The sequence below is a fragment of the Sceloporus occidentalis genome, unplaced genomic scaffold (genome assembly GCF_023333645.1).
Source record: "Sceloporus occidentalis isolate IW3139 unplaced genomic scaffold, rSceOcc1.0.p SCAF_8, whole genome shotgun sequence".
NCBI lineage: Eukaryota > Metazoa > Chordata > Lepidosauria > Squamata > Phrynosomatidae > Sceloporus > Sceloporus occidentalis.
In genome coordinates this window covers 20499688-20522691 of record NW_028316988.1, presented here as the reverse complement: position 1 = coordinate 20522691, position 23004 = coordinate 20499688, and the positions used below count along the sequence as shown (strand labels likewise).

The 23004-nt window shown below is 45.2% G+C and overlaps 2 protein-coding genes across 2 annotated transcripts; one reads left to right on the top strand and one right to left on the bottom strand.

Annotated features, from left to right (window-relative positions):
- Positions 1 to 6985: 6985 nt before the first annotated feature.
- IER5L (immediate early response 5 like) lies at positions 6986 to 10795 on the bottom strand. Its single transcript, XM_089535145.1, has one exon. The coding sequence runs from the start codon at positions 10699 to 10701 to the stop codon at positions 9457 to 9459; it is 1245 nt and encodes a 414-aa protein (XP_089391271.1). The 5' UTR covers positions 10702 to 10795; the 3' UTR covers positions 6986 to 9456.
- A 1059-nt stretch (positions 10796 to 11854) lies between these two features.
- LOC149308141 (uncharacterized) lies at positions 11855 to 12776 on the top strand. Its single transcript, XM_089536848.1, has 2 exons — positions 11855 to 12121; positions 12167 to 12776. The coding sequence occupies exons 1-2, from the start codon at positions 11855 to 11857 to the stop codon at positions 12605 to 12607; spliced, it is 708 nt and encodes a 235-aa protein (XP_089392974.1). The 3' UTR covers positions 12608 to 12776.
- Positions 12777 to 23004: the final 10228 nt, after the last annotated feature.

Genomic DNA, 23004 nt, shown 5'->3' with positions numbered 1-23004 from the left:
CGCATTGGTGCATGTGCAAAGCGATATTTTAAGAATAAAATTAGGGCCTAAGATTCTCCGTATCAGTGATGGAGGGCATGCACCATAGCATGAGGAAGGATGCCTTTGCTGGGCTACTGAACCCTTGTTGTGTTAAATGGCAACCCTTAGGGATACTGGGGTTCTTTTTGATGATAGGCTGTTATAAATTTTGACCATATGCAAGCATGGTTGCACAATGAAACGAAAATTGAGAAAATATTGTAGTTGTTGTGGGCCTTCAAGTCATTTCTGGTTTATGGCAATCCTAAGGCGAATCTATCATGGGGTTTTCTTGGCAAGATTGGTTCAGAGGAGGTTTGTCATAGCCTTCCCCTGAAGTTGAGAGTGTGTGACTTGCCCAATGTCACCCAGTGGATTTCATGGCCGAGCCAGGAATCGAACCCTGGTCTCCAGAGTCGTAGTCCAGCACTCTAATCACTACACCATGCAAGCTCTATACATTGTATTTGGACAATCAGCACCATCATCCAAGTGGTAACAAAGCTGAGTATTCTGAAAGCAGTACAGTAGCAAAGTAACTCTAATCTTTGGTGCGTCTACACTAGAATTAATGCAATTTGACATAACGTTAGCTGCCGCGGCTCCATCCTTTGGAATCTTGGGATTTGTAGTTTGGTGAGGCGCCAGCACTCTTGGGCAGAGAAGGCTAAAGGCCTTGTAAAACTGCAAATCCCAGGGTTCCATAGGATGGCACTGCAGCACTTAAAGTGGCGTCAGATTGCATTATTTCCACAATGTACATTGTTTGTGTGTGTGTTGTGTGCCTTCAAATAGTTCCTGATTTATGGTGACTCTAAAGTGGCCCTACCTTGGGCAAGTCACACTCTCTCAGCCTCACATGATGGCAATGGTAAACCCCCTCTGAAGAAACCTACATAGAGTTGGAAATGACTTGGAGGAAAACAATAACAAGGAGAACCCAGACTATATATCGCTTCTCCTGACTTCTGTGGATAGATCTGAATTCTTTACCCTTCTGAAATCTGAGTTCCAGAAATGGAAGTTACCAATTTATTCCATAGATGGGGAATAAAATGGAGAGGAAGGGGTCCACTCATTTGAAATGTGGGGCTGCAAGAGAGTTTGCCATGAAACCCCTTGGGTGACCTTGGGCAAGTCACACTCTCTCAGCCTCATGAGAAGGCAACGGCAAACCTCCTCTGAACAAATCTTGCCAAGAAAACCCCATGACCTTAGGGTCACCATAAGTCATTAATGATTTGGAAGCCCACAACGACATCCAATGGTGCTCCCTCTCAGTCTCCGCTTCTCCAAGCTTTCTTATAGGGTTTAGAGTCCAAACCTTTTATCATCTTAGTTGCCCTTCTCTGGACACAATCCAGTTTGTCAGTATCCTTTTTGACTTGTGATGCCCAAAAGTGGATACAGGATTCCAGGTACGGCCAAGTGAGTCAATAGATCTGCTTTAGCTGGGAGTTACCAACAGGATTCCAGCCGTTTTTACCGATCCTAGAATCATCCATTGCTTCAAACATGAAAAATTGGGGAACCATAGATTTTATGATAAACCAGAAATTCACAGTCTCTCCCATCGACGAGCAGAGATAGGGAATTTCTGGCCTGACGTTTGAATTCAGTCTTTCTATGGTCCCAATCTATCATCATCCATAGAGAGATGCAATAAATAAATATCATTATCGTTATCACTACCATTTAATGCAGTGGTTCCCAAACTTTGATCCTCCAGATGTTTTGGACTTTGCCTCTCGAATGTCCAATGATTCTTGGGCAAATTAGCTGGGGCTTCTGGGAGCTGAAGTTGGAGGACCAAAGGTTGGGGGCCATCGATTTAATGGTTTCCCCAGCTTCTGTAGGATATTCTCCTGGTTAAAGTCAGCAAGTGAGCACAGCAGTAATCTGCAACAACTAACAGAAGAAATTCAGAATAGTACTAAGGTTTATACAGGGTTGCAAACAAAAGCCTGGTTTGGACACTCCAAGTTTCAAAGGGAGAAAGCAGTCTTGTGCAAACGTTTGTCTAAAAGTATGTACCAAAGGTCAGAGAACCAGGAAGCCACAGATATCAGACAGCGTTGCACAAAGGTTTGGGAGCTGTTGTTTTGCAGCAATGAAATGGGCTAAACCATTTGTTGTTGCTGCGCGCCTTCAAACCATTTCCGATTTATGGCAACCCTAAGACAAACCTGGATCCAGCTTGGCCTAGTGGTTTGAGTGTTGGACTCTTACTCTGGGGACAAGGGTTTGAGTTTCCTCTTGGCCATGAAACCCACTGGGTGATCTTCGGCAAGTCACATTCTCTCAGCCTCAGAGGATGGCAGTGGCAAACTTCCTCGGAAGAAATCTCGTCAAGGAAAGCCCATGATAGGTTTGACTTAGAGTCACCGTAAGTCAGAAATATGCGCACAATGTGACTTGCCCACAGTCACCCAATGGATTTCCATGGCTGAGCAGGGAAGTGAACCCTGATCTCCGGAGTCGCAATGCAATACTCAAACAACTACACCACACTGGGTCTCTTGAACTACAGTCACCCCTCCAAATCTGCAGACTTGCAATGCACAGACTTGGAAATCCGCGGAGGGGCAACCGCTATTCACCTTAATGGGGCACGTGCCCCATTCAAGCCTATGGGCTTGAATATGCGGGGGCGCATCGAATGGATCCCTTGCAAGTTTAAAGGGGCAACTGTATTTATAGCCAATCATTAATCAATCCATGTGGCCCTATCTGCTCAGTATCCTTTAGTTAAAGTGGGGCAGGTCCTTGCTTGACGTTTTGCTCCCAGCACTTGAATTGACTTTGCTGAAGATGCCCATAGCCACAGATGCTGCCGAAACGTCAGGAATAAACCCTTCTAGAACATGGCCACATGGTCCGAAAAACCCACAAAAAAACTATGGGTGCCGGCCATGAAAGCCTTTGACTTCACAATGTAAAGGACCTTTGCCTCCTTCTCCAGATCAGCTGCTGTTGTCTGGATGCCACTTCTTATAATGGCAGGACTGCAAGCCTCCTTTGACTCCATCGGAGACCTCCTCAATCAAGGAAATGACATATGTCCCTTCCAATTCAAAGCAGGAATAGCTGTAAATGCCCCTTGCAAAGAACTTGCCTGCACCCCATTTCTGGACAAGAAGGTAGGGTTGCCATAATTAGGGTTGCCATAATTGTCCACTTTTACCAGGGACAAAATGTGGAACAAATTCAAGACCAAACTGTAGGACAACTGCAGGACAAAACTCAGCCCAAAATGTAGGACATTGAAGAAAAATGGTGGACCTTAAATGTCCTACATTTTGAGCTGAGTTTTGTCCTGCAGTTGCCCTACAGTTTGGTCTTGAATTTGTCCTACATTTTGTCCCTGGCATTTCACATATGCTTGTATACCTTTGTTGGAGACCAGGATGGCGTAGTGGTTTGAGCATTGGGCGATGACTCTGCAGACCAGGGTTCGAATCCCAGTTCGGCCATTGAAACCCACTGGGTGTAATTGGCCAAGTCACACTCTCTCAGCCTCAGAGGATGGCAAATGGCAAACCCCTTCTGATTAAACTTGTAATAGGTCCACCTGGTTTTTCTTTTTTAATGCAACCACTCTCTGCCACATATAGCAAAGGATCTCTGGTTTGAGCATGAAGCAGCCACTAAGGGGATGAAAAACCCCACCACAAAAACCCCTCCACTCCAGCAAAGTAACTTTCCTCCAGTTACAAAGTTCCTTTCCCCTTGTTTCTCAATGTAGAGCAAGAGGCTGCAATTCCCCAAAACGGACGCTAGGAGGAGCTCTAGCAATTCGTCCCTTTAGAAAGGAACAAGGGGAAAAAAGACTATTTTTTCCCTATTAAGAGTGTAGTTTGGGGGAGAAAAACAAATTAATATATGTATATATATATTTTAAAAATCCAGAGGGGGAAAAATTAAATATTTTGCTTTATTTAAAAAAAAACCTGGCGATTTGTCCCCATAAAACCAGGTGGCACTTTTGCTCCCATGCAAGGTTGCAAAATAAAAAAGGGTTTTCCCCCTTTATAAAATATATATAAATATAATAAATAATATTTTCCCAATTTTAATGTCCTATTTGGAGGAGAAGGAATCGGAATAAAAATTGGCATGGAAGATCTTTGCATTAGGAAACGGATTGCAAAGAGAGGAAGGTGAAATCTGGAAGGCGATCCTTTTTGCCTGAAGATGCAATAAAATCCAAAGCTCAGAAATGATTAAAAGTTTGGGATTAAATCCTCCCCCAGTTTGCAAAGAGCAAGGGATCCTGAAGGAGGGTGTTTGGAAGAGCAAAAGAAAGCAACAACAGCAGCCAAAATACATGAAAATTGCAACTAAAAAGAGAATAAGCCTATAGGTGGTCAAAGAGGGAAATGAAGAAAAGGGACAATATTACCTTCATTCATTTGATTTGAAGAGAGGGGTGTGAGAGTGAAAAGCATGCACCCTCATGCACCACCAAGTGGCATAAAACAGAGATAACAAACTCAAGATGCATGGAAAGGCAAAAGGAGGGGAAAAAGGCAAACTTGGGAAGTTTGTTGTCTCCTTGGAGAGAGACATTTAGGATGCCTTTCTATTTCCAAAGGCAATTCCTAGTTTGAAATAAAGAAAAGGCCTTGCAAAGGGAGCTAGGACCTGATCCTTCTGTGCCCGAAGCATCATTGTTCCATTTGACTGGCCAGGGCACCTGAAAATGGCACATTGGCAAAAGCATGGTATATACATATACATATATAGGCAATCATTATTCCATTTGGACCCTTATAATGGCACCAAAGCAGCCTTTTGCTTCCAAAAGTGGAATCTAAATATATGTATGTATTGGCAATTGTTATAACATTTGGTCTCTTAAAATGGCATAAAACCAGCCTTTTGCTTCCAAAAGCGGAATATATATATATATATATATATATATATAATGTATATGCAATTGCTATTTCATTTGGCCTCGTAAAATAGCATAAAAGTGGTCTTTTGCTTCCAAAAGCGGTATCTAAACACATATGTATGTATGTATAGGGAATTATTATAACCTTTGGACCCTTAAAATGGCACAAAAGCAGCCTTTTGCTTCCAAAAGCGGGATCTATCTATCTATCTATCTATCTATCTATCTATCTATCTATCTATCTGTATGTATGTTTGCATGTATAGTATAGGCAATCATCATAACCTTTGGACCCTTAAAATGGTACAAAAGCTACTTTTGCTTCCAAAAGCAGTGAGATATATGTATGTATGTATGTATGTATGTATGTATGTATAGTGAAGTTTGGGGTCCTGGCTTGGGAGAAAGGCAGCATACAAATAAATAAATAAATATGCTATACTAAACAAACAAATCTATTATTCTTTATTTACTTTATATGTCTCTTTTCTCCCAGGCCAAGACCCAAACTCCAATTGCCTTTTAAAATGTATGTGTGTGTGGATATATATATTGCTTCCAAAAGCGGTGATCTAAATATATATATTTAGATCACCGCTTTTGGAAGCAAAAGGCTGCTTTTGTGCCATTTTCAGGATTATTCCAAATGGACTAACGATTCTTTGGAAAGTGAGGCCTATCCCCAGGTAAGGCAAGGCTCAGATCCTAGCTACATTTGCAAGCCCTTTTTACTTTAAATCATCATTTATATCCCACTTTTCCTCCCACAATTGGGACACAAAGCGTCTCAATAAATAAATAAATAGCTCCATCCCATCTCCATGCAATCTTTTAATCTTAGAGATAGAACCCAATAGTTTTATTTTCTCTGCATTTCTCCCCCGGTCCCTTTTCTTTTCTAAGTTCTTGCCACATTATTTCCTTGCAACACACCTTTTCCTTATCCTTAGAGATAAGAGAAGCCATGCAAAATTTAAGGGATGATGGTGGAAGGAGTTAAAATCAGCCAGTTATCTGTGATGATTTTCTCCTAAAGATCTGTTTTTCCATCTTCTTGTGAGTTGGGTGTCTATTTTAGTTGACTATTCAAGTAGACCCACTGAGTCGATGCCTCAATGGGTGCGTCTACACTGTAGAATTAATGCAGATTGATCCCACTTTGACTTGCATGGGTCCATTCTCCAGATGGGTTTGTTGCTTGCATCCACCTGGGATTTGTAGTTTTGCAAACCTCAGACCTGGCTAAACTACAAATCCCGGGATGAAGCTCCATCGGTGTTCAACTGCATTATTTCTACGGTGTAGACACACTTTGTGTCGACTCACAGTTCAACAATTGGTCCAATTGAGCATGGTTGACGTGTGCCTTCGAGTTGTTTCTGATTTATGCAAGTCCAAGGGACATTTGTCTTTGCTTTCCTGAGGCTGAGAGAGTGAGACTTCTGTGGCGGAGGAGGGATTCGAACCCTGGTCTCCAAAGCCATAGTCAAACCATTATACCACACTGGCTCTAGGCGCATATAATATTAGTATTTCTTTCATTTCCAGGGTATCTTTTAAAACAGTTGTCTTCCTAAATCCGCACTTCAGATCTGAGCGCTATCCTAAGAGCCTTACTTTCTAAACAAGCCCAATATTTCAAATTTGAGGATTTTGCTGAAAATTCAACAAATAGCAGGGAATATATATCCCTTTTTTTGGCCCTTTAAAGTCGGGAGACACACATTTTAATTATTCTTTCTCTTTTTTTAATAATCGGACTTTTTATTAAGATTATAAATTTAAACAAATCTGAAACAGTTTTGACCCGGTGATACACAATTCGGTATTGCGCACACGCATGTGCAGACGCACCCACAAAGTATACAGAGAGCGAACCGAAGAGAAATAAAACCCATAATAATAATAATAATGATGATGATGATGATGATGTTTGGCAATGAGAGAGTCCTTTAATACACACACAGTGCTAAAATGTGACATCGGCAGGCTGGGAAAAAGAAAAAGCCACCTTTTTACAACAAAAGGTTATTTGTTTTTCTACCGTCGATTTCAGGACAGAATTAATTTTTTTTAATTTTTAATTAATTTTATTAAAAAATGAAGGAAAATAAAAAGGGATTACAGGAACACAGATGTTTCGTCTGTTTGCACATAGGACCGAACGATGCTGGTTGAATCAGGAGTTTAAAAACCTTCTTTTTTAAAGGAAAGGGGGGAAGGAAGAAATGAAAAGAACCAAACATTCATCCGAGTACATTTAAAGACACGTTAATATAGCATTAACACATGTACTTATGGCATACGTACATACGCACAAAGTGCGCACACCCCTTTGGGTGGGAGGTGCGCAAACCTAAAAAAGAAAGTATATGAAAGGAGGCAGGACATCTTTGCAGAGAGCTTTGCATGATGGGAAAAGTAGTTGCCATCTCCCAAAAATTGAAGTTGTCTTTTTTTTTGTCCCCCCCCCCAAAAAAAAAGTGTGATCAAAAGTACATCCGTACGTCAAACAAGCTCAATAAAATAAAATAAAATAAAAATATAAAATAAAAATATAAAATAAAAAATAAAATTTAAAATAAAATATAAAATAAAAATATAAAATGGAATATAATATAAAATAAAAAATATATAAAATAAAAAATATAAAATAAAATATAAAATAAAATAAAAAATGAAATGAAAATATAAAATAAAATATAAAATAAAAATAAAGCCCATCATCCCCTTTTAACACCCGGCCAAGTAACAAATTGCATCGTATGTTTTAAAATTAAAATTAAAATTAAAAAAATTCCTTAAAATTAAATTTAAAAATTAATCTCATTATTCCCTTTAAAAACCAGGCACACTTTCAGACACAGAAAGACCAAATTGCATCATATAGTTGCTCCTTGGGGGGGAAAAAGTTGGTTTCTGTCATTTCTCGGCATTGAAAACAGGGTTATAAAGGGGAGGGGGACGGAGACCCATTTCGGCAACTAAACAAGACAGGGTACCCCCCAAAGTCCCTGCCCCAGAGACCCCCCAATTTTATTTTAGCATCTTATGGCTTGGGGAAAAGGTTGAGAAGTCTTGGAGGAACCCATTACATTTGAAATCCCTTTAAAGTCAAGCCACTGAAGTTTTCAGCAAAGAGAAAGGGGGTGCGAAAAAAACTACCCCCCCTGCAAAATTTGACTTTTCTGGGTTCAAATGAAAAGAAAAAGTCAAGCCAGCCAGGTTGTCTTGGAAGAAGAAGGGGTGCAAGAAACTCACCCCAAAAACCTGCCTATTTTGGATGTGGATAAAAAGTCAAGACAACTAGGTTAACCTTGGAAGAGGAAGGGGGTGCCAAATATCCCCCCCAAAATCTAATGATCCTGGGTTCGGATGAAAAGAAGTCAAACCAGGTTTTCTTGGGAGAAGAAGGGATTGCCAAAAACTCACCTCTCCAAAATCTGATTGGTTTTCTTGGAAGAGGTGCAAAAAACTCACCTCCAAAATGTGATCATTCTGGATTGGGATAAAAAGTCAAGACAACTAGGTTAATCTTGGAAGAAGGGGGTGCAAAATATACCCCCCCCCCCAAATCTTATCCTGGGTTCGAATGAAAAGAAAAAGCCAAACCAAGTAGGTTATCTTGGAGGATGAAGGGGTGCAGAAGAAACACACACCCCAAAATCTGATTTTTCTGGGTCCGGATGAAAAAAGTCAACCCAGCCAGGTTATTTTAGAAACGGGACGAGGTGCAAAGCATCCCCCCAAAATCTGGTTTTTCTGGCTTCATCGAATCAGAAAGACTAGACTTTGGGGTGGGAAAAAAGATTGAACAAAACTTGTGTATAATTCTCCCTTTTCCTATTAGGATCCCCCCAAAAAACCCAATGTCTGGCAAATAATGCCCCCCAAAAAGTGGTGCACACTCTTCACACACATTTGCTTCCCTTCCTTTCTTTCCATCCTTTCCCCCCAAAAAAACCTATGAACTAAAATCCTGACCTCCAACCCCCAGCCCTCCAAAACCTGCCCCAAAAGTGGTCAGAAACACAACAAAAACACACACAGTCACACTCATACACACAGAAAAGGAGTTCAGTATCTTTTAGGGAGACTTCCTTCTTGGTGGTGGAAGAAGACTTTTGCATGGGGTTTTCCAAACCCCCAAAGCCTACCTTTCCCTCCAAAGCCTGCAAAAATAAAGACACCCCCAGTTTAGATTTTGTGTTGTGTCACCCCCCCTTCCAACAACAACAACAACAACAAAAAAGATCCCCCCTATTATGGTACAATTATTATTATTATTTTATTTCAATTCATATAAAACATTCGCTTCGCCTTGGATGGGGGGGGGGAGTCCTGGTGCCAAACCCCAAAACATTCCCAGTCTTTTGGGGGGTTGTTCCCAAAGCAGAAACTTAACCCATCGTTCCTGATCTCCCTAAAAAAAGAGGGTCCAGGAGTCTTTTTTTTTAAAATTGGGGTGACCCCCCAAATTTTTGGGGGTGTCCCCCTTATATATATATATATATATGTGTGTGTGTGTGTGTGTTGTGTTAAAAGGCCACAATGGCTCGCGTCCAGGCGCCCAGGCTGGCCAGGGCTTGCTTGCTACAGAGCTGTCCATTGAGATGCTGCTGCTGCTGCTGCTCGGGATCAATAGGCTGCGCTGCTGCTGCTGCTGTTGCTGTCGAGCATGAAGACGCTTGCGGTACTTGCTGATGCCAGACCTGCTGCGCCGACGGAGAGGGCGGCTGCTGCTGTAAGAGAAGTTGCTGTTGCTGTTGCTGCTGTTGCCGCCCTACCAAACCCGTGAAGCCCGAGCCGAAGATCGAGATCAAGTTGGAAATGTTCGACGACGACGACTGCGACTCGGAGAAGTCCTCCAACCGGGCGCGTTTGGGGCAAGGGTCCCGGGTCGGAGGCGTAATGTGGTCCCTGGGAGGGTCCCCCGTCGAGGAGTCAGGGTCGTCGTACTTGCGTTTGAAGGGGAAAGGAGCACCCAACACAACCTCGACGGCGCCTCTTTCCGGGCCGTTGGGGGGGATGCTGACATCCTGGACGTATCTGCGTTTGGTTTGGAGGAGAGAGAGCGGGGATGGAGGAGGAAGAGGAGGAGGGGCGGCGGGGTGGGTGCCAGCCCCGACGGGTGGGCACTGGGCGCAGCCACAGTCCTGGTGGAGGTAGCCGTTGTCCACGGTGGTGACCACGTGGGTGTCCAGGTCCAGGACGGTGGTCCGGCTGGGGCAAGGCGGAGGAGGAGGAGGAGGAGGAGGGAAGGCAGGAGTGGGGGAGCCGTGCCCCGACGGCAAAGGAGGAGGCTGGGCATGGAGGGAGGAGAAGTCGTATGGAGGAGGAGGAGGAGGAAGGGGGGACCCCGGAGGCAGGGGCCGATGCGGGTAGAAAGGCGCCAGGGCTTCCCCCCTCATCCCCGACGGGGCGGGCAGGTCCTCCATGGCTTCGCTGCTCCGCCCCAGCAAAGAGCAGCTCCGGAGCTGATGATGGGGATGAGGAGGAGGGTAGTCGTCGGAGGCGTCCCCTTCGTCGTCGGGGATGTGGAAGTCGTTGCCCACCGTCGGGGCCCCCGGGAAGGGCTGGTAGTGGAGCTGCGGGTGCTGCTGCTGCTGCCTCCGGCAGAGCTCGGCGTAGCGCTGGCTGAGGTAGAGCTGCCTGGCGTTGCGGAGGACGTAGGAGACCAGCAGGTTCTTGTGGAGCTTGATGCCGCCGCGCTGGCTCCGCGAGGAGTGGATCTTGCGCAGGGAGAGGCTGATCAGGGACTGGGCGTCCAGGGCGCCCTCCATCCTCCGACCGCTCACCGCCCGGACCACATCGCGGCAGCCCCGACGCCGAAGCAGACGCCTCCCGCTCCCGCTCTGCCCCGCTGCCTCCGCCGGCGCCAAGCTCCTCTCCGCGCTGCCTTCGCCCGCCCCCGCGCTTTTATAACCCCCGGCCACGCCCCCGCCACGCCCCCGGACCCCGCCTCAGCCAATCCCCGGCCGCTCCCCAGGCCGATTGGCATCCTGCGCCCGCCCCCCGCCGGAGCCAGCCAGCCAATCACAGCGAGGCGGTTCCTTTGTGCTATTCAAATCCCAGACACTCGGCGGAGGAAGAAGAAGAGGAAGTGGGCGCCCTCTCTCTCGATCTCTCTCTGGAGGGAAAAGGGGATGAGAGAGAGAGAGAAGGAAGGAAGGAAGGAAGGAAGGAAGGAAGGAAAGAAAGAAAGAGAAAGAAGGAGGAGGAATGAAGGAAGCAAGGAAGAAGAGGACGAGGAAAGGAAGGAAGGAAAAAAGAGAAAGAAAGAAAGAAAGAGGAGGAGGAAGGAAGGAAAGGAGGAAAAAAGAGGAAGGAAAGAAGGAAGGAGAAGAGGAGGAGGAGAAGGAAGGAAGAAAAAGAGGGAGGGAGGAGAGAAGGAGGAAGGAACGAAAAAGAGGAAAAGGAAGGAAAGAAAGAAAGAAGGAGAAGAAAGGAAGCAAGGAAGAAGAGAAAGAGGCAGAAAAGAAGGAAGGAAGGAGGAGGAGAGAAGAGAGGGGGGAGAAAACAGAGAAAAGAAGGAAGGAAGGAAAAAAGAGAAAGAAAGAAAGAAAGAAAGAAAGGAAGGAAGGAAGGAAAGGAGAGGAAGGAGGGAGGAAGAAGAGGAGGACGAGAAGTAGGGAAGGGAGGAAGAGAAGGAAGGAGGAGGAAAAGGAAGGAAGAAAAAAGAAAAAAGGGAGGAGGAGGAGAGAAGAAGAGGAAAAGGAAGGAAAGAAAGAGAAAGAAGGAGAAGGAAGGAAGCAAGGAAGAAGAGAAAGAGGGAGAAAGGAGAGAAGGGAGGGAGGGAGAAAACAGAGAAAAGGAAGGAAGGAAGGAAGGAAGGAAGGAGAGGGGAAGGAAAAGGAAGGAAAGAAAGAAAGAAAGAAAAGAGGTGGAGAGAGGGGAAGAAGGAAGAAAAGGAGGAAGGAAGGAAGGATGGAAAGAATGAAAGAGAAGAGAAAAAGGAAGGAGAAAAAGAGAAAGAAAGGGGAGAAAGGAGGAGGAGGAGACAAGAAGAGGAAGGAAGGAGAGGAGGAAAAGGAAGAAAAGGAGAGGAGGAGGAGGAAAGGAGGGAGGAAAGAGAAGAGGAGGAGAGAAAAGGAGGGAGGGAGGAGGGGGAAGAGGAGGAAGGAAGGAAGGAATGAAAGGAAGGAGGAGGAGAAGGAGAGAAGGAAGGAAGGAGAGGAGGACAAAGAAAGAAGGAAAGCTAGAAGATAAGAGGAGGAGGAGAGAAAAGAAGAGAGGGAAGGAATAAGGAGGAACGGAAAGGAGGAGAAAGGAATGAAGGAAGAGGAGGAAGAAGGAAGGAAGGAGAGGAGGAGAGGGAAGAAAGGGGAGAAAGGAAAAAGGAAGGAAGGAATGAAAGAAGGAGAGAAGAGGAGGAGGAGAAAGAAGAAGGGAAGGAATGAAGCAACGGAGGAGAGAAAAGGAAGTGTGGAGCTGTGTGCCTTCAAGTCACCTGTGGACTTATGGGGACCCAATGGAAATTGGCTTTTAGTGTCATGCAAAGAGGGATCCTCTAAGCGTGGTTGTGGTTGTGGTTGTTGTGTGCCTCCAAGTGGCAAAGCTATCATGGGCTTTTCCTGGGAGGTTTCTTCAGAGGGGGCTTGCCATTGCCATCCTCTGAGTCTGAGAGAGCGTGACTTGCTCAAGGTCACCCAGTGGGTTTCCATGACTGATCTGGGATTCGAATCCTAGTCTCCTGTCCTAATCCAACGCTGAAACCACTACTCCATGCTGGAGGGTGACATTTCTAATACATAAATAACACATCCTCAAGTAGCAATTCCAGGGGCCAGTGTTGTTTGAGCATTGGACTTTGACTCTGAAGAGCAGGATTCGAATCCCCACTTAGCCATGGAAAGCCACTGGGTGACCTTAAACAAGTCACACTCTCTCAGCCTCAGAGGGAGGCAAGGAAAACCTCCTCTGAACCAGTTTTACTCAGAGGTGGTTTTCCCAGATCCTTCCTCTGAAATTGAGCCTACAACACCCGGAGGTGGTCTCCCATCCAAAAACCAGGGCCTAACCTGCTTAGCTTCCCAGATGAAAACACACAGTGGAAATAACCCAGTTTGAGTCCGCTTTAACTGCCCTGACTCAGTGCTAGGGAATCCTGGGAATGGTAGTGGCGCCAGAACCCTCTGAGAGGGAAGGCTAAGCGTCTCATGAAACTACAATTCCCAGATTTCCATAGCATTGAGCCATGGCTGTTAAAGTGGTGTCAAACCAGATTATTTCTGCAGTGCGGATGCAGCCCACAAGGGCTTTTCAGTCCAAACTCCTGCCATACAGAAGCACACAATCATAGCACTAGAATTCCTTCATTTCACCTTCTCCTGGAAACTGCTCCTTTAGTTAAGATTTCGATTTAAGAGGGCTATTCACCCCCCCCCCCCAACTGCTGTCGGGGCGAGTGTGAACTTCACAGAAATAAACTGGTTCTATACTGGTTTATTTCTGTAGTGTGGACGGACTCTATACAGTGGAGTAGACCACCTCAAAGGGTGGTGGACTCTCCTTCTTTGAGGTCTTTCAACAGAGGTTGGATGGGCATCTCTCAGGACAGAGTGCTTTAGTTGTATATTCTTTCATGGCAGGAGGTTGGAGTAGATAGCCTTAGTAGTCCTTTAAGAGTCTATGATGGCATCTTTTGCTGAAATCTACCAGGAAGAGCTGCCACTTCTCACATAGATCTGGCCATCTATATCGCTGCTTTGAGTCCCTATAGTGGGAGAAAGGAGGGACATAAGAAAATAAAATAGTAATAATATAATCATAATTTCAGGAGTGGCACCCAATTGTGGAAAAATTTCTTCCCCCAAATGTTTTTCTGCCCCATGGGGGCTTGGTGGCTCCTGTGTTCTAGTGTGATCTTATTGTTATTGTGTGCTTTCAAGTCATTTCTGACTTATGGCGAACCTAAGGTGAACCTATCATGGGGTTTTCTTGGTAAGTTTCCATTGCCAGCCTCTGAGGCTGAGAGAGAGTGACTTGCCCAAGGTCACCCAGTGGGTTTACACAGCTGAGCCAGGATTCAAACCCTGCTCTCCAGAGTCATAGCCCAGTGCTCAAACCACTGGCTCTCTAGTGAGAGCTTTAGGCATGTGGTGGAGTCTCCTTCCTTGGTGGTCTTTAAGCAGAGGCTGGATGGCCATGTGTCAGGGATGCTTTGATCGAGAGTTCCTGCATGGCAGATTGGGGTTGGACTGAATGGCCCTTGCAGTCTCTTCCAACTCTGGGATTCTATGATTCTATGAAAAGGTGTTGACTCTGTTTTGGGTTCAAGGTTCAGCACTGCGTATTGTTGTTGGGTGCCTTTAAATCCTTTCCAACTTATGAATCTCTCATGGGGTTTTCTTGGCAAGGTTTGCTCAGTGGGAGTTTGCCTTTGCCTTCCTCTAAGGCTGAGAGTATGTGACCTGCCCAAGACCAACCAATGGCTTTCACGGCCGATCTGGGAATCAAACCTTGGTCTTCAGAGTTGCAGTTCAATACTCAGCTATGCTGCATTGGCTCCGTGTTTGGCCAACAGTATGGAAACCAGAAGAAAAGTGAAGTCTGGTTCAAGGACTAGTCCAGTGGCTCTAGCACTGTGAATAGGCCCTTGAAAAGTTGGACTGCAACCCAGAGCAGATTCACCAGCCCCATGGACATTGGAGCCGCCATCTGCCACTACACCTGGCACTAGCTTTGTTTCCCTACTCTGTCTGGTAAAGACATTTCTGTCCAGCTGGACCCTTTTAATGTTTAAACTCAGGGCCTTTTTTGGAGAGTGGTGAATTGTTTTGTTGCTATATAAAGGTATACTCCAATTAACAAAGTAGATGTGTTCCCTGACATGATTTATTTAACAGACAATTTGGTACCAGACGTAAGAAGAACATGGAAAGAACAGCGATACAGCGCTGTCGTCGTTGTGTGCCTACAAGTCATTTCCAACTCATGGCAATCCTAAAACGACCCTATCATAGGGGTTTCTTGGCAGAATTTGTTCAGAGAGTGCTTCCCTTTGCCTTCCTCTGAGGCTGAGAGTGTGTGACTTGCCTAAGTGAAGTACCTTTCATTTCTTCCTGTTGAAATTCATTTTGCTAGTTTTGGCCCAGTTCTCTAATCTATTAATCTGGGGTATTAGCTACTCCTCCAAATTTGGTGTCATCTGCAAATTTGATAAGTATGCTCCCAATTCTGTCATCTAAGTCATCGATAGCACTGGGCCCAGGACAGGCCCCTATGGCACCCCACTGGTCATTTCTCTCCAAGATGAAGAGGAACCATTGCTGAATACCCTTTGGGTTTGACCAGTCAGAGTTCTCAGCAATGGCTCCTCTTCACTGGGGCACCATAGGCGTCTGTCTTTATCAATGTACACATGTACACATTTGTTTTTGATGTTTGTTTACTGAGAGCCCCCAAGAGGACTTTACGCTATGGGCCTGATGTTTCGGGGCTTTTACGGGACTATCCTCAAAAGGCCCCCATGATAAGGGGATGCATTCAGTTGAAGACCGAGTCTAGGATGGATGGGAATCATATGACCCTCTCCAGTTGTTTGTTGAACTGCAACTCCCAGCTTTCCTCACCATTTCCTGTATTACCTAGGGGCTGCTGGAAGATGCAGTCCATCAATTCGAGTGCCATACTGTTCCCACCTTTGATCTAGGACAGGAGTCTATGGGCCACATGTGGCTCCTTCACTGCTTTTTTGTAGCCCTAGGGCACACCAAAAGTCAGGGGTGTGTTTTGGCCTCAAAATGCCTGGGCTGCATCTGCACTGCAGAAATGATGCAGTTTGCTACCGCTTTAAGTGCCATGGCTCCATCCTATGGGATCCTGGAATTCGTCGTTTGGTGTGGCCCCAGAGCTCTCTGATGGAGAAGGCTAAAGAGCTCACAAAACTACAAATCCCTGAATTCCATAGCACTGAGCCATGGTAGACAAAGCGATGTCAAGCTGCATTATTTCTGCAGTGCTGTAAAAATAATGCAGTTGGACACCACTTTAACTGCCATGGCACCATCTTATAGAATCCTAGTATTTGTAGTTTTGGAAAGCACCACCACTCTTTGCCAGAGGAGGCTAGAGACCTTGTAAAACTACAAACCCTAGGATGGAGGGACACAGCACTCAAAGTGGTGTTGAACCATATTATTTCTACAGTATCGATGCACCCTTAGTCTGAATGATAATAGGCAGAATTCCCCAAGATAGCAGTGACAAACATATTGAGAGATTCTGGGGCTTGTTTACCCCAGTCAGATTATTAATGAGGAAAGACTCACAAGCTAGGAGAGGCTGCAGCAGTTTGCTTTTGACCATACTTACTAGCAAACCACTTTTGCCATTGTTTGCAGCAATTGAAGTAAGCTGAGTACAAAAGAGGACAGTAGGAAGAGGAGAGAGAAACTGGGGCATTTTAAAAACAGATGAGAAACTGGGATGGCAGAGGATTAACTGGGACTGTCCCTGACAAATCAGGAAAGCTGGAGAGCATTCAGTACTGCTGGAAATCGACGTTGCCAGGATTGAGAATGCAGTGGTCCCTCCACATTTGCTGGGTTTAGGGGCACAGGACCCCCGTGACAGTGGAAAAGCTGCAAATAACAAAACACTGCTTTCTGAACCTGAGAGAACACCTCCCTAAGAATCTCTAGGTCAGTGATGGTGAACCTTTTAGAAGCCGAGTGCCCAAATTGCAACCCAAGACCCACTTATTTATTGCAAAGTGCCGTGTCCCTCTGGCTTTCCAGTAACAAACTCTGGCAAACTGTGTGCTGGGGCGACGGCACATGTGCCCACAGAGAGGGCTCTGAGTGCCACCTCTGGCACGCATGCCATGGGTTCGCCATCACTGCTCTAGGTCCTTCAGTGTAGGTCTGTGGTCAACATCTGCCAGAAGCTGACCATAAAATTGCACTGGAAGATGTACAAATGCTCGGAGAAGTGTTTTTCTAGGAACCTTTAGGTCCGGCAGTGCAACTTCTGCCCACAGAGTCAAGCTGGAGTACCTAGAGATTCCTTAGAGAGAACACATTGATCAAATCCATGAATAATCAAATCCGCAAAAGTCAAAGCCGCAAATGTGAGGGTTTTAAAACTGAAGGAGAAATGAGTGAGTATTCCCATCCTTCCCTGTCTGTTTAAATTGCCCCTTTCCACCTCTTCCTGGGGAATGGGCCCAGATTGTCACATCTAGTAGCTCACCGGGGGCCCAGACATTTATTCCAATAGGATTAAACTGGTCTGAATGTGTCCAGGCTTATCCTGGGACAAACATGTGCAACAATCCAGTGGGGTATAGATTCCTTGCCTTAGAAAACCCTTTGAAATTCATGGGATTGCCATAAGTGGACAGGAGCCTTGGCAGCGCATACACATGCGTGCACGCATATATTGCTGCACAAAGCATTTGGTAACATAACGGAGGAGCAAAGAAAAGCAGGGGAAAACAGAAGGGGAAAAAAACAGCCTGAAGGATCTGTGTGCGTGTCTGTGTGTCTGCTTGTGTGCGTCTTTGATCCAAGCCTTGCAGAAGCAAAGGAGAAACACTGCTACCAGAAGCAAGTTAAAACAGGGGAGCGTCGAGCTAGAAAAACAGCTTTGTCATTAAGAAAAAGAAGAAGAGGAGGAGGAGGAGGAGGAGGAGGAGGAGGAGGAACCCATGCAAAAGTTAGAAAGAAGGATCTCAGGTTGCAGGGCTGGTGGAGGAGACAGAAAGCTTGCCCAATGCTGCCAGGAAAGAAGGAGAATAATTCCCTTCATGTTCAGCTGTCAGAGGTGGAAAAAAACCCCTAAAGGTTTGGTGTTTGTCTGGAATAACCATCCTGGCTTTCTACATGTAGCCAAGCAACATCAGTGTGGTCAAGATGGCAAAAATTATTAAGTAGGGGGGAAAAACCCACACAAGTTAGGCGAGGCTGCAGCAGTTTGCTTTTGCTTGAGTCTACTGGGAAATAGTAAAAGAGGGCCCGAACAGACAGGCCAAAATAAAGCTGCTTCAGGTCACTTTGGAGGTATGCTGTTTAAGTGATGCATGTGTCCTAGGAGCCCAAAGGTTGCACCAAAGCTGCGCTCCCATCTTTAGGACTGGAGCATGGCTTTGGCGCGGCTTCCGGCCTCTTAGGATGCATGTATCATGTAAACAGCATACCTCCAAGGTGACCCGAAGCAGCTTTATTTTGGCCTGTCTGTTCGAGTCCAGAATTCCCACACCTGGGATCAAACATAGATAGAAATGGGAACTGCAAAGATTAAGAATGGACATTGTATTCCCTATTACAATGTGTGGATGTGAGAGCTGGACAGTTGAGAAAGATGATAAGAAGAAAATCAATGCATTTGAGATGTGCTGGGGAAGAGTGCTGAGGATCCCATGGACAGCCAAAAGGACAAAGAAATGGGTCCTAGAGCAGATCAAGCCGGAAACCTCCCTGGAAGCCAAGATGACCAAACTGAGGCTATTGTACTTCAGACACATCATGAGAAAGAACTCATTGGAAAAGACAATAAGGTGGAGGGAAGTAGGAAGAGAGGAAGGCCACATGCCAGATGGATGTATGAAGGTCACGGATTTTATGGGGTTGCAGGAATTAAGCAGAGCAATGGAGGACAGAGAGTCTTGGAGATGTCTCATCCATAGGGTCGCCATGAGTCGAGATCGACTGGAAAGCAGTTTACAAAACTGGGAAGGGCAAGAATCTGCCCCTCCTTTCCTCCTGCTGAGTGGGAGAGAAAGAAACCAGTTTGCAGCAACTGAAGCAAGTGGGGAGGGGGACTGGGTAGAGATAAACCAGTTCATTTTAAAAGCAGCTGAAAAACAGAGTTATTATCCGGGACAACAGAGAATTGATAGAATCACAGAACAGAATAATAGAAAATTAGAGCTGGATGAGACCTCAAGGGTCATCCAGGCCAACCCTCTGTGAGGCAGGAAGACAAAATCAGAGCATTCCCAACAGATGACTATCCAGCCTCTGTTTCAAAGCCTGCCAAGAAAGAAACTCCTCCAGACTCCCAGGCAGAGTATTCCACTGTCGAACATCTGTTACCATCAGGAGCTTCTTCCTAATGTTGAGCTGGAATCTCTTTTCCTGTATCTTGAATCCATTGCTCTGTGTCCTAGTCTCTGCAATAGCAGAAGACAAGCTCCCTCCATCCTCAATATGACAACCGTTCAAATATTTAAACAGGGCTGTCGTATCACCTCTTAACCTTCTCTTCTCCAGGCTAAAAATACCCAGCTCCCTAAGCCGTTCCTCTTAGGGCTTGGTAGTTTCCACACCTTTCACCGTTTTGGTTGCTCTCCTCTGGATATGCTCCAGCTTTTCAACATCCCTCTTGAATTATGGTACCCAGAACTGGACACAGTATTCCAAGTGCGGTCTGACCAAAACAGAATAGAGTGGTCCTATTACTTCCCTTGATCTGGACACTATGCTCCTCGTGAGTAGTAGAGTACAGTAACTCTCACCTACTTGTACCCCAAAGCGATGCAACTGAACCACAGTTCTTCCACCTATGGTGCATGTATTCTATCATTGCTTTCCCTCGCGTGACACCCCAAATCTGCTGCCCATTGTGGCTGGTTCATTTCGCCACTATTCAGTCATAATAGGAAAGAAAAGAATTGGAGGGATTGACTATTAGTGTATGGTGTGTTGTGATTTGAGCACTATGGACTATGACCCTGGAGGCTAGACTTCGACTCCTTGTTGACCCATGGAAACCCACTGGGTGACCTTAGGTAAGTCACACACTCTCAGCCCTAGAAAACCCCATTAGTCTCCCTATAATTAGGAAATGACTTGAAGGCACACAACAACAATAACGATGTTAATCTACAATCTGTTAATTTGTTATATAATCATGTATAATTTATGATCTTTTAACTGGTATTATGTGTTTAATCTGCCGTGGATCCACCTTGAGCCATAGAGAGAGGTGAGTCATAAAAATTAAAGAAATGAATGAATAACAACAATAATCATTAGCCAAGATCACAGTCTATGAGGTGCACATCTGGCCAATGGCAAGAGTGCTCTAATGTGCATTGGGCACTTCTGATGCACACTGGGCACTTCTAATGCTCATCAGGTGCTCCTATTGTGCTCTGACACTTCCCACCCAGTTCTTAGATACCCCAATGTGCGCCATCAGATCACGTGTATGTGTAGTGCCATGGCATGCGAGTTACCCCACCCTTAGTGAATTGCAAAGATGCACATTTGGACACTGACAAGAGTGCACCAATGTTCATCACCCATTTCCAATACACGTTGGACACTTCTGATACACACTGAGTACTTCTGATACACACTGGGTGCTCCTGTTGTGCTCTTGTACTTTCCAGCCAGTATCAAGATGCACATTGGAGAATGCCCTAATGGGCATCAGTGCCCATTGTGCATCAGGCCATGGCACATCTGTCATTCCACCATTGCATAACAGTTACCTGTACATTGTAACACCATAGCAGCCCCCAGGCTCCAGGTGAATATGGATGTTGTTAAACTACTTAGTTCAATTTTGCACACATGTAAGGACATTTAAAGGAATATAAAATACAAGCAGAATGCCATCACCATCATCATCATCATCATCATCATCATCATCATCATCATCATCATCACATGATAATGTGTAATGTATAATAACCTACCAGTTGGAACCCTACATTGGAATCGTGGCGCAATATAACTCCATGTGTCGAGTTTCCCACTGATTGTTATTACCCAATCCTTGTGTTGAATACCAACATTGCACAACTGAATGAACAACTTGAAGTGCATCACATGCACATGCACATTTAATATTTAATCACACGTACCTTTGCGTGTGTGATGGCACTCCATGCACAACTCTTGTAACAGACAAAAAGGCCCAGTAATTTCCTAAAGCGAATTTACACATGCATATGACACACAAAAAAACAACAACCTGGTCATTATATATAGTGTGGTCCCTCTACAATGTGGGTTAAGCATTCACATATTTGATTATTTGCGGATTACTGTATTTTCCCTGCCATCAAAAAGAAATTGCTTTAAAAAAGTAACTTTCCATGATCTGCACTCAAGCACACTCACAGTTTCCACAGCAGTTCTGTAACCGTCTCTAAATAACGTACTGCAGACTACTCACAAGCTAAAGGAGCAAAAGTACACAATTTTTTAATTTAATTTTTTAAAAAGCTCATTATTGCCAACCTCAAAGGCTATCAAGTCAATAAAGAACAAGACAAACCCTGCCCTTCAGGTGTGCGGTTTATTAAAAGCATGACACAAAATGAATATGGGATGCGGAGGGAAGAGAAAAAGGCACCCCAGGCTTAAAATGTACATTGTTCTTATTGTGACCAGCGGGAATGAAAACAGTTCAGGGAAAGGAGCGAAAAGGAAATGATCTCCCAACAATGCTAATGGAGTGGTCCTGCTTGCCACCTCTTTACAACTTGACGGAATGGCTGTTCTTAGGTAACAGCTGAAGGAAGACTGTGATCTTTCCTTTAGTACGGTCTTTATCACACGGAGGTTTTTGCAGCTTTTTGCAGCTCAGTTCCGATGTGACTGCGGGTCCAACGATGCGAATTCATGCGATGTGTTATCACACGCAATTCCTTTCTATGGGAGCTCCTTCCATGGCGCTTCCACAGTGATTCCAAAGTGACCCCCCATTTTGGTGAAATCGGTAACAAGCAAATTCACAGAAATCGCTTCCAAGCTCACTTCAATTTCACTCCGAATTGGTCTGGTGTGGAATGCAACTTTGCTTCTGCTCTGGTACACCACCGCAAACCCCCCAGTTTGCAAATTTCCCATGATGCAGTGCTGCAATTTCCCCCCATTTCCTTTCAGTGGTCCTTTCACTTTCAGGGCAACTTTCAGGGCAACTCTTTTTTTTAATGTATACATGTGTGTATGTGCGTGAATGTGAATATACAGATCTGTCTGTCTGTCTGTCTGTCTGTCTATCTATCTGTATGTTGAAATTGATAAAATGGAAGGAAAAATTAAAAATAGGGATGAAGAAGACACATAAATATTCATGAGGCAAATATTCACGCAATTACGCAAAACAGGGAACAAGAACTTGCGCCCCTTTTTACCCTGGAAATGTACAAGGTCATGATGCATTCAGACCCCCACTGAGCATGTGCGGGGTATGCACCGGAGTGGTAATACAATTTGCACTCACTCCGCTTTGCGTGAATTCGCATCACGTGACTTGCCTTGGATTCGATTCCCCCTCGATTCGGAAGGGCAACGGAAGGGCAACCAGGTGTGATAAAACATTCACGTTATGATGTGAATTCGCATAGCTGAACCAGGAGTCACCCCGGATCTGAGCTGCAAAAACCTCCATGTGATAAACACCGCTGTTGCCAGATGACAGGTACAACAGGGAGGGAGCATGAGAGAACTGGTCTCTCATTAGAACTGATGGAGTGGCTCTGCTCTCCCATCTCACCCTTTACAGACTGATGCAGTGGCTGTTGCCTGGGAACATTGGAAGAAGACTGTCATCTTCTCTTTGGTGTTGTCTGATGGGCACAATCCTGAGTGAGCCAGTCTCTCAGTAGAATTGGTGGAGTGGCCCTGCTGTCCCATCTCTTGCTCTGGTACAGACTGATGGAATGGCTGTTGTCAGGTAACAGTTGAAAGAGGGAGAGAAGAACCTGACTGAGCCAGTCTCTCCTTAGCATTGATGGCGTGGTCCTGCTGTCCCATCTCTTGCTCTGGCACAGACTGATGGAATGGCTGTTGTCAGGTAACAGGTGAAAGAGGGAGAGAAGAACTTGTGTGAGCCAGTCTCTCCTTAGAATTGATGGAGTGGTCCTGCTGTCCCATGTCTTGCTCTGGTGCAGACTGATGGAATGGCTGTTGTCAGGTAACAGGTGAAAGAGGGAGAGAAGAACCTGACTGAGCCAGTCTCTCCCTAGAATTGATGGAGTGGTCCTGTTGTCTCTTCTCTTGCTCTGGTGCAGACTGATGGAATGGCTGTTGTCAGGTAACAGGTAACAGAGGGAGAGAAGAACCTGACTGAGCCAGTCTCTCCCTAGAATTGATGGAGTGGTCCTGCTGTCTCTTCTCTTGCTC